This window comes from Bactrocera neohumeralis, chromosome 5 (assembly GCF_024586455.1).
Source record: "Bactrocera neohumeralis isolate Rockhampton chromosome 5, APGP_CSIRO_Bneo_wtdbg2-racon-allhic-juicebox.fasta_v2, whole genome shotgun sequence".
NCBI lineage: Eukaryota > Metazoa > Arthropoda > Insecta > Diptera > Tephritidae > Bactrocera > Bactrocera neohumeralis.
The window spans coordinates 69,538,842-69,551,442 of record NC_065922.1 but is presented as its reverse complement, the minus strand read 5'-3'; the positions used below and the strand labels follow the sequence as shown (position 1 = coordinate 69,551,442).

General features: G+C 38.0%; 1 protein-coding gene across 3 annotated transcripts in view; it reads right to left on the bottom strand.

Moving 5' to 3' along the window:
• The window catches only part of LOC126759000 (homeobox protein aristaless), a 311,849-nt gene that overhangs the window by 56,986 nt on the left and 242,262 nt on the right, over positions 1 to 12,601 (bottom strand). For all 3 annotated transcript variants that reach the window (XM_050473517.1, XM_050473516.1, XM_050473515.1), the window contains one exon: positions 9,296 to 9,504. In XM_050473517.1, coding sequence (XP_050329474.1) covers positions 9,296 to 9,504 — 209 coding nt within the window. The remainder of the gene's footprint in view (positions 1 to 9,295; positions 9,505 to 12,601) is intronic.

Here is a 12,601-nt window from a genome sequence, read left to right as displayed (position 1 = left end):
CTTCGAGTCGTGTTGGTTTTACGCCGCTGACAATACAGCGACATACTATATAAACAGTTACAGCACCTCATATATCAGTAGTAACTGGCAAACAATGAATTTTGCCTTTACGCCCTGCCCGAGACCCATGTCGCACCCTGCTTTGCAGCGCAGCGGTTTGCGCACTGAGCCCGAGCCAAGGCTCGTATTGATTTTAATTGAAAAATTGTTAATTTTCCATGCCAACATCAGCACAATCAACGACGATTCGTTCGAAGCTTATAAGCCACACAGACACGACAGTGGAGCTACGCACATGTGCCGCCACAGCACGCACACATGGTGATGTTTGCTGCGGCCGGTGCTGCTACTGCTCCGTTGCCATGGGTGTGTGGCAAGTGCACTTGTGGCTGTTTGTGGTGTGTCTGGTTAATTATGTTCGCTTGTGTTGGCTGCTGGTTTTCCATTTTGGTTTTCACCGCTGCCTCCCGTTACCACCGGAAACTCGGTAGCCCTTGAACATGCGTGGTTGCCAGCAGGCAGCACACTCCGCCCTCTGGTGAAAAAGTCTTTGTTTATCGCTTTTGTTTTTACTCGATTTTCCATTTTAACACTTAAATACTTATAGCAAATTCTGAAGCTATGCATGTGTGACTATTTGTTGCCTACATTTGTGCGCGGCGGCTGGGCAAAAATCTATACAATTACCGTATTTTGTAATTTAAATTCATTTAGCAATTTTTGCTTGCTACTTTTGCGTAGCGAAGTCATTTGGTTGGAAATAATTGCATAAAAATATGTGTGACTTTGTAGTTTCCTGCAAAATATTTCGTTAATTTGAAAATTGGTTTATGTACGTAAATATTTTCATTAAAAGCGGCGCAAGCATAGAATATGTGCTGAATGTTGGAAAATTGGGAATATCAGGAATTATAGGTTTATACTATTTCCACCGGGTTTTCCCCCCGGCAAAAATACCCACAAATTTTATTAATTACAAGGAAGTCTCTTTTCTAAAGAAAATATCAATACATTATAATTAATTTAAATTATCACCCCTGAAACAGTATGTAGTAAGTAAGCGGTCCAAACTCTTCATAAAATTAGCCTTCGCATCCTGCCTTCTGTTAGTCCGTAGTCGAAGACTGTTCCCATTCTTTTCAGATAGTTCTACTGAAGAGGGTATTTTCGAACAAATGCTACAGCAAATTAGTTCCTGCTCGAGAGTTATTGCTAACACCTACCTTATATCTAAGACCCTTGACTTCCTATTCAAGCAAATAACCGCATAACCTTGCTTCTAACCAATTTTGAGTAATTAAGACAGTTACTCTGTTTTTCGAAAAAACTTGTCGGTAAAAACGTGCATTTTATATATAAGTCAGTTTTCAGGCAAGTCGCAAGCTCTGTCAGAATCTCTTCACTGATTGGTGTATTTTTTCGATCATGTAAACCAGCTACTCTTTTGAGTACATTGATTCTAACTCAAGTGTTGGTGCACATTCGCTCAAAAACTCGACTAATTAATAAATATCCGAATAAGCTCCACTGCAAACTTACAAGCCTCACCCCACTTAAGTCTTGCTGTATAGGGTTTTTAATAGGGCCCTACCTAGGTAGACCGATAGGGACAGAAAATTCAGAGTCCATTTCATCAAGGGGCCATATCTTTGAGAGCGAGGGCTTTTCAATAAGTTTTTTTTTAATAAAACGAAAACAGTTTAGAATATCAATGAAATTCTTTATTCCTGTGAAAGTACGTACACCAAGGGTCACCATTACATCCCGAAAAAATTACGGTTTGGTGCGGTTTATGGGCCGGCGGCGTCATTGGGTCGTACTTCTGCCGTGATGATCAAGACCGGCAAGTTACTGTGAATGGAAATCGCTACCGATGATAACCAAATACTTTTGGCCCGAATTGGATGATATGGACTTGAACAATATATGATTCCAACATGACGGCGCCAGAAGACCATTCTCAATGCGACGATCCACACAAGCTTGCCAACAACTCACTTAACTTCTTTTGATATTTCTTTACGTATTTTTTTTAACCATATCGTAATAAAAGTTAAAGCTTAGGTGGACCCGGTTCAGTTATACAGTCCGACAACAATAAGTATGTAGAATGGTAGCGAAGACCTGTAAGTCAACAAGGTTTGGGGAACTTTTGAGAATTACTCAATTATAAAAACTTTATCAAGGCAGTGGGGTCTACGTAACCGAAACGGACCCGGATTATTATCCGGCCAAGGACTGTCAACTCGGCACCATAAGGCGAAATTCCTTCAGGTATGTTTTCTGCAGCTACAACAATAACAACAACAACAGCAGTACGTGGGACGAAAACCAAAAAGCCGATCTGACTTTCCGAACTTACAAAACTAAAAAGTCAGTATGACTTTCAGAACCTTCAAAAGTTAAAAACAAAAGATCTCAGCTCAAAATGATCACGAAAATACGTATAGGGTGATGGAGAGCTAACGTGTCTAGTTCGGAGGACTCTCTTATGGCTACATCTTTATATATGTTTATTCCTTATACGCAATTTCCGAATTCGTTCAATTCAGTTCTAGTTTATATAAGGAAGAGCTTTTAGACTAAACTATCATTCGGATTACTCCGTAAGCAACAAATCCTTTGGTTCAAACGATATATATTTTTTCTATTAGACGACATCTGGTTAGGAATCGAATGCGAAAGCATCGTAATGAGGAAAATGAGATTTGCAACCATTCAAGAGTAATCAGCAGCACTGCAGCAAACTAGTAAGTGAAAGGGTTAAGACTCCATCGGATACAAAATAGAAGTCGAACTAAGAAAAGTAATAGATAGTAGCTATATATCAGTGCTCTGAAGCTTGAAAAAAAAGACTGCATCGAAGTGAATCTACAAGTAGTAAAGGGTAAAATCATCGTGGTGAAAATTGAAGCTTAAAAGTGTTCGATACTAATAAAAGGCTCAAAAGATCATATTAGCCAATTGGAATCTTTTGCCAGAAGCCTTTTATTTTTTAGACTACGGGACTTGAAATTTTAATTCGACAAATTGATACTTAAACTTTAGAGCTATTGTATGTACTTGTAGCTTATATTCAAAATAGTTCTTCAAAAAGGAGGTTTTTTCAAATGCAGACTACTTAAATATATAGTGGATGGATGAGAGGATAGAAGGCTGAAGAACAATTTTACAATTTTCAATAAATTTACTATAAACATTAAGTATCGGACGGACTACCTCCTTACGACAACAATGATGACAACTTATACATATATGAAATTCTCTTTAAACCCGCTGACTTGCCTATCGCACATCATTAGCGCTGCCAATACAAATGCCAAGCATTCCGAACCTACACGTCCTTATGCACATATGAATGAATGCGTCCTAGGACCGCTGTGGCAATTTATAGTAGAGCACACTCGACAACGACGCCATAACAGCACCGTTGATGTACAAACAGACATATACATATGTACATATGAATATGTAAGTGAGGCGCTCATAAGTTCGTAGAATGAGTTGAACGTGAAGTTGACTACCGACTGCCGTCTACCGCCACTCGAAAATTCCTTAAGGGTGGCAATTTCGCAATTTATGGCTGGTAATCGCGCGTTGTGATGTCCTGTCAGCGAACGCGAACAAATACACACGCACACGAGGCTAGTATATGGCATACGCCAGCGTAGGGGTAGCGCGGCTACAGGAGAGCGTCAGCCATTAAAATGCTTAATTATAAATTCGCAAACGCAGACAAATTTTTTTTTGCATTTTTTTTTACACTTTCCACTGTGCTTTCTTGTGACTTAAAACCTAATAAATGCAACCATGTTGAGTACCGTTCGACCAGTCTGTTGTAGTGGTGCGAGTAAACGCCACGTCATCGTAATTAAATAATGAAGACATTGTTTGCACAAATAATGTGCGCGGAAGCCAGTGTGGAAAAAGGGAAAATACGGTATACAGACGTCCCTCCATTTCTCAGCCTTAATAAGGGCCGTTTTGCAGAATAACTTGCTTGGGCGTTTAAGGACACCAAATCCCTCTAAGAATATCTCAAGATTTTCCGCTGAAAAGAAATCAAAACTAAGGTTTCCCAAAGTATTTGAGGGAAGTATAGATAACTTCAAGTCGCAAGCTTTTGAAGAGCGTCATTATGATGTTATGTTTGGTTTACAATTGCTTAGAGTAAAAATCTTCGAATAAGGGTTAGACTAAAATGACGGGCTCAATAAGTTTTGGGGCTCCAACGATCAGATTATGAATCTTACGAACATTTCAGCTGTTCCAGCGCAAGCCTACTGCTGTGACTCACTTTTTCATGGAGCTGAGCTAGAACTTTCGACCTCAATTGGGACTTGCATTTACATGTTTTGGAACGTAAATCCATTTAGCTTCGTCAGATAATTTAGAAATAAAGTTAAAGAGTTATGTTACCTGCAGAATTCATTTGAGACTTTATTCCTTCCTACTTCAGAACCCTTACTTGCAAACCCAATCCAACTTAGTTATAAATTAACACATTTTACAGGAAGTTTTGAAAAAGCATTTTGCTGCTTGGCAACTCCAAACTCCAAACGAGTCCGCTTAATGAAATAATAAGTTGATTTTTTTCAGAATTTTTGCATAACAATATGAAAAATCCATTACGAATACAAAAGCCACCAAATAGCTGACAGACTGATTAACCATTTACTGCGCACACGGCAAAAATATTTCTCCCCTCACCATGTTATGTTTTATACACTTTTATAGGTACACCGCCTTTTTCTCCCTCTCTCTCTCACTCGCTCTTGCTTTGCCACACCTTCTCACTCACATTAAGTGGCTGCATCTCGGATATTTTTTGTGCTCAAGATGCTTCAATGGCTGTGAAATTGCCTATTAAAAATGGGCGGAATTTTATGCATATCGTTGCAAGAGAGAGTGAGGCGCACATATCTAGATAAGAGCGTATATATGTACATACGTACGTATTTGTAAATGCTTGCGAATATATTTTTTATGTAGCTAGAGGCCTGCAGTTGAACCCATTGTTACCATAGGCATGACTGTAGTTATGTGGAACTGGTGTGAATGTGTAATATACTCGAGCTAGTACGACCTTAATTACCGTACACACCCCTAAACGAGAGCAGGAAAAATTATGTATGCAATTTTGACGTTGTAATTTTAAAAATTTATCGAATGCATCAGTCTTATCGAAACTTGAAAACTCTACTGCAAAAAATTTAAACTCATCTAGGACCTCACCCACTTATGGATGAGGTAATATGAGGACATGATATTATAAAAGTTCAATTTTTAGTCTCAGCCTGAAATTTGTATTAACAAACGGAAAGAGTATTAAAAAAAATTATCGTTATTTTTCGGTCGGATATGGATTTTCATACACTGTTCGATTGAAGACCCGATTACATCGACTCTTATCCTGATAATTCTCTTTAAACTCCTAAAACCAGAAGTTCTTCACTGAAATTGATATATTCGTTCTAAATGCTTCAACAGGAAGAACAATCCAAACAGCTGAATGGAAAATAACTTCATAGCCCAGCTTGCGCCGACCCAGCGCTTAATAGGGAAAAAAAGTTTCGCTATGGATTAGATATGAAAACTTAAGGGTTCATCGGCGGAAGCTTTTCAATATTCGAGAGTTTTTAAATCATACAAAAATTTTAAAGAGAAGGAGGCGGGCAAGATATGAATCTGGAGCAAAGTGCAGCACATTACGATATTGAATAGCCATTTTAGGAAAAGGATGTGGAAAATATGGACTAGTACAACCAAACAGGATGGAAGTACGGCAATGCTTTTGAGTTTTGAGGAGCTTCAGATCGACATACAATACCTAGAAATTCTCAGCTCATTTAAAATACCTGTTTAAAAGAGAACCAAGTGAATTTGGATCGATGAAGAACACAATACCACATTGAAAAAAATAAAAAGAAAAAAAGACTCAGCATTCATTATTGGATAATATTCGACAGAATAGACCACGTCTAGCACGCAGTGAAGAAAATATAGCAGTCGTAGCTGAGAGTGTACACGAAGACTGTGGAGAGTCGATTCGGCGTCGTTCGCAGTAACTCGGACTGACTTATGGAACGACTTGGCGCATTTTACGTCGAGATCTTTAATTGAAAGCGTACAAAATACAGATTCTGCAAGAACTGAAGCCGCTCGACCATCCCAAACGACATCGCTTCGCTCTATGGGCTCTTGAAAAGTTCCAAGAAGATCCGTTCGAGCCAAATTTTGTTCAGCGATGAGGCCCATTTCTCACTCAATGGGTATGGAAACAAGCAAAATTGCCGCATTAAAGACGAAGAGCAACCAGGAGCCATTTTAACACAAAAAACAACGGTTTGATGTGGTTTGTGGGCCGGTGGTATCATTGGTTCATATTTCTTCACAATGATGCCGGTGAGAACGTAACTATCAATGGCGACCGTTATCGCACCTTGATAACCTACTATTTGATGCCTAAAACTGAAGCTCGTGATATCGGCGACATTTGCTTTCAACAAGACGGCGTCACTTCCCACACATCGCAATCAATCAATGGATTTATTGAGATAACTTTTCGTAGAGAATATAATTTCACATTTTAGGCCGGTCGTTTGGTCATCAAGATCGTGTGATATCACACTGTTAGACTTTCTCCATCTATATGTGAACAATACCGCCTCGATTCAAGCCTTGGAGCAAAACATCACGCATGCCATTCGCCAGTTACTAATTGAAATGCTCGAATGAGTCATCGAAAATTGGACTCTACGAACGGACCATCTGAGATTTGAAAGAGATAATCTTCAAAAAAATAAATGCCAAATAATATTATTTCGAATGGTAATAAACATTTCCATTAAATTTGAAGTTTCTGTGTTTCTTCTTTAAAAAGTAGGGAATCTCGAAATACATAGATCACCCTTTAGTAAACCAGAAATTAGAATTCACTGTTATATTTAGTTTGCGTTAGTACTCACTATGATTCGCAATGAAATCATTAAAATTTCAATTAATTCAACATTTTGCTATGACATTAAATATTAACAATAAAAATTTTTGAACTTTCAAAATCGCCGATTAGGCCACACACTTTTATTTAGCCAACCGCGCACACCGTTGCAGGAACGTAATATCACAACAAATGCAAATATCAAACTGAATTGGGGTGTGTAAGCGAGCACTCAGCAAAGGGCCAGTCGAAAAATTACGAATTACTGCATGCAGTCAAAATGATCTTAGTAAAAATAAAAAAAAAAAAATATGCTTGAATGTACAATGCATTTCTGCAATGGCCACAGGATGTCGAAAGGAGGTGTGAAAGATCAGCTATGAAAAATCCAAACAAGCAAAGCTTCAAAATCTGAGTAAACGGCTAGTGACAAAGAAAAAGAACGAAAAAACCATAGAAAAAAAGTGCAGAAAGGATTTGGGCTCAGACAACAGCAAAAATTTAAAATGAAATAAAGAGAAATATAAAAAAATGTTTGAAATGAATGCCAACAATAGGATGTGTCACCGAAAGGAATCCTATTCACACCTGCAAGCAAAAATATTTCCACAAAAAATCCAAAAAATTATTTGTACAGGTAGAATGTTGCTCTCCTGCACTCAAACAAGCTTTCATTGTTCTGAAAGCAAATTAGTCTCAGTTGTATTTTTTATCAAGAAGAGTGTCAAATTACCATTCTTCATTACAAAGAATATCTCTTTATTTTGTTTTTTTTTTTAAGAAGTTTTCTGTATATGTGAGAAGTTTGTAGAGAGTTCAATTTTAATCATCCCGTGCTAATGTACAACACGGTAGGTCGGCAGATTTCGGAACCAAAGATTTCTTAACAGCGATTAGCTGTTATCCAGCGCAGCCAATTCTACAATTGGTCTGCAAACTTTCGGAAAAACTAATAATTTAAGCAATTACCATGGATTAATGCTTGTTTGGCTCTAATATTTGTAGAACGAGAACAAAACTTCTACAAAAAATACCTCGAAGTGCTTCAGACAACACGTTGGCTTCTGGTTGGCAAGAAACTAACATGAAAGCCGAACAAGTAATTCAAGAGCTCTCGCTACATACATATGTATTTTTATCGCTATTTTGAGTTTAAGCGAACTCAGAGGGCCGTAGAAAACAACAACCGGATTCGTGGATTGTTGTAGAGAATTAATAGAAAAAAAAATCTGTAATAAAATGTTTGCAGAGCACTGAAGTCCCCTCAGAACTGCGGTAGGCAATGTACCCCTTTCTCGTTTACTGATCAGATCACATTCCTACATATTGATGTTTTTCGATGCTGAAGATAACTCAGAAATAATCGAAAAGTCTCCAACAAAGTACCCGACAAAAGCCTTTCAATAAAAAAAAATAGTTCAAGCATTGTTAAGAAGCCTCCAAACGCCTCGAAAGTAGAACTAAATATCTCCATAATCCCACACTTTCTCCCTCTCGCCCTCTAACAATTTTCAGATCAAAGGTAGTAGAGCTTTTATTAAACGGACTCCTTTTTCGTTAAGATTCTGAAGAATAATAGCTTTAAATGGGAAGACACAAGAGCAGCCTAAACGTTACCTCCACTAAAATCTACAGACGGACAACCGTTACATGGTTCTTTTATTAAAGAAAATCATACAAGCGGAAGCGAGAGATCGAAGCGTTACGAGTTCTCGAGAAAGGTTCTGCGGAAGATGTATGGTCCTTTGCGCATTGGCAACGGTGAATACCGCAGTCGATGGAAGGATGAGCTGTAGGAGATATGCGACGACATTGACATAGTTTAGCGCGTTAAGAGACAGCGGCTACGTTGGCTGGGTCAAGTCGCCCGAATGGATAAAAACACTAAAGCACTGAGAGTATTCAACGTAGTACTCGATGGTGAAAGCAGAGGTAGAGAAAGACCTTCACTCCGTTAGAAAGACCAGGTGGAGATGGACCTGGCTACACTTGGAATCTGCAATTGGCGCCAAACAGCGAAAAGATAGAACGACTGACGCGCTGTCGTAAATTCGGTTATAACCACGTAAGCGCTGTCTACGCCAATTAAGAAGAAGAAGAGAGATCGAAGCTCCCTAGATCCCTCCCTAGAGCTCCCTCGCCCAGATCCTACTTGAACACTTCAATACTTATGGAAGCACCATTCAACAATTTGAGTATATATCAAGCCTATGTATGTATTTAAGAACTCAATACTTGAAGAATATTCGAAGAACGTATCTTCGACAGCACATAAATATACATATTTTATAAACGATGTCAACAAGTTTTACCCATAAAATATAAAAAGATGGTACATATGTATTTTCGACTCACCTGTATCCGATCCTCAGGTAACTCGGTTTTTAGCGATAACATTTCCCGAGCATACACATCGGGATAGTGTGCTTCTTTGAAGGCCTCTTCGAGTTTTTCCAATTGATAAGAAGTGAAAATCGTACGACTATGTCGACGTTTCTTCTTCTTTTTCTTGCTACCAAAACCATTTATACCATCTAGCGTGAAATCTTTGCTAGACAGAGGACCTAAAACAAAGAGAGATTAGAAAATTATTAGTGAATAATATAAGATGATGAGAAGTGAATTCCAGTTTTAAATGGACTGTATAGAATAAGATGATGACAAGTGAATTTTAGTTTTAAATGGACTGTATAGAATTTATTTGTGTTCGAGTACCCTGTGAAAGCTGGTATAAGAACCTTCCGAGTATTCTGATATAGCAAGCTTCAAGTTCTCGGAGATTTTTCGATACCATACATTCTGGAATTAAACTTAGTTCAATGTGGTCAAAAGAGCGCGGGAGTACGGAGTAGCCAAGAAGCTGTTAATTCCACTACTCAGAGACCTTATGTCGCAAAATAGACGATTTACTAATAGCGCTCTGAATGTGGGGTTGGAGGCTTTATTTTACTTCAGCAGCTGGTTCTTGTGCGAAATACTAAGTAGAGTACTAGGTTTAAGCTTTGTATAGAACTTTTTTCATATAATATTGCTTAAGAAAACTTATGAATGAGGTTTAGAGTAAACCAGGATATTTCTGCTTTTGACAGACTCTGTTTGAATGAGGCATTAAAAATATACCTACATGCAGTTGCATACAAATATTATTAAGCTGCAACTCCTCATCGAAGCCAGCTTGAAATTGCAGCTGCCAAAAAAAAATTTTGTAAAAAAAAATCGCGTAGCGATTCTTCGAATGACAGAGTGTATCTTAGTTTGAGTCTTTTTTTTCAATTACAGAAAAATATAAAATACGGAGTTACAATGTCGAATCTCTATGTTTAGCAAAAATACATCCACTTAGGATTCCTTAAACACTAAACAAATTTGAAATCTACAAAAAATTATAAGTAGCCGCCTAAAACGTCTCTCAGAACTGTCAAAAACTCGTCATTTTCAATCGACATTTTTCCAATGAAACCAAATGCAATGCGACATTTGAAGATTTCCAGATAATAACGAAGAGTTTCGAAAACACACATGCTTCATATACATATGTTTAAAGTTAACGAATACTCCGTCGGCGCAGTTAGCGCAGACAATGGGGTAACCGCCGCCACGCTGTCAATGCGGTTGTCAAATCGCGTGCGTTGACAATTAATACCCACTTTACAAGCTGCATGTAATCAGAGATGTCATACAAAATGCATGCAAAAATATATACCGTTATACGCTGCCAGAAATATTTCGCAAGGGCACTTGGCCTACATGCAACGCTGAGACTTTTGCATTGACAGCTTGGAAAAATCATTGCTTATAAACAAAAATCAGCAGTAATTCGCCACAAACGCTATTTAGTCGACTGAAGTTGGCGACTGAAGCACCATTTAATATTGCGTCAATACCCGGAAAACGCAAATCACAACATTGCTTTGACTTACGTGTACGCATCTTCTTCTGCGTGATTTTAGATTTTTGTTTTATTTGTAATTTGATCTGCAATGAGCGCCAAAAGAATAACGAAAACATTTCTACGTAAAATATGCCAATGTGTGGGGTTAACTAAAATGAGTTTTATAGCGTTCGAGACGCCATGCTGCATGTGTTGCAACTGTTGCAAGTGCATTCTTTGGCATATCGAATTACGTTCCCATGCTTGGAGTGTACTTATCTTGCACGAACTGCAACCACTTAGTGTTTTCTTGACTTCAACTTTTTGTTGTTGCAATATGATCGACCCCTTTACGTTGACTTTGTTGACTGTTAATTTTTATGTTATTTTTTAATCTTTTGTTTGAAACCCTTTGGTATTCGTGGAATTAGTGAAAACAATTATTGATAGGTTAGCAGAATTCGGTTTATTTAATAAATATATGCTATATTCTATATAATATAACTTGATACAGTCCTTAATGCACTTTATAGGTATTCATATGTTAAATTGCGTTCTACGTCTCATCCTCAAGATGAGGGATCACACCTGAAATGCTATATACTATACACTTTAAGGGGCCATACAACCCTGTTATTACATTTCATGCATTCCGCAATCCACCACAACTTTGTTTAGGCCTTAGACTCGCTAGCTCACCTAGATGGTTGAAGCTGTAAAATCCGAGGTGTTTTAGCCTTTATCACACAAACGCGGGACAAACATGAATGAAGAGTTAATGAATATAATGATAATGAAGAAAAGAAGACGAATGATTCCATATCGTTCTCTTTAAAGTAACTTCTATACTGAATTAACTAAAATTCTTAACATTACCGCATGGAGACTACTTGGACAATGACCGGTTAAAGTCCCTATAACGAGGAAAAGGTTCACTCAGCGAAGGGACTAGTAGATTTCTTGTGATTTACTTTGGAACTGCGCAAGTATTTAGATTCTCACAAGGTCAACGATACTTTAAGATTCGCTAAGATTCTTTGAATATGAAAATTACAAGTGAAGCTTCTTTTTACGGCTCAATCAATCGGTCGTACCCTTTTTAAATAAAGGTGAAATCCCAAAAGTTGATTTTCCTACGGCATGACGGTTTAACGTCGCTAGTTAAGGTAAATAGCCGTATAACAACTTCTTATATTTAATATTCCGACTGCAACTTTTTCGGCAAAGCGATAACTTCGGTCTTTGATCAATTCGTAAACTATCTTAATTCCTTGTATGATATTCATATCAGTCAGTAAAATGAAGCATGTTTTCGAGCTTAGAAATAACACCGGATTCCCTTCCCACGACAGTCGGTTCTGCATAATCGGAATGGACTCGGATTTTTAACAGTCCGAGAAATGTCAAAACAGCCACTAAAGAAGAAGAAGATAGCTGTCAACACAGAGGAATTCCGCAAAATTATTTGGGGAATGTTTGCTGAACTACAACAATGGATGTTCACAAGGGAAGCGCGGTTTGATAGCCAAATGCTTGGTTATTTCATTATTTATGTCAAAGCTTGGCAATATAAATTCGACACACCTGGTAGCGTGTAATTGACAGCCAGTGATTAGACATTGAACTCTACTAAATACCTGGATTTTTTCACACTGTCGGTATGGATCGTGGAGGTATCTTCTTTGCTTACAAACTTTTGCGGAGAAAAGATCTCATCTAGAATGCTGGGAATCCTAACAGACGCCATCCGCAGACGCTATATGGAAGAAGATGAGGGGGAAACAACTCAA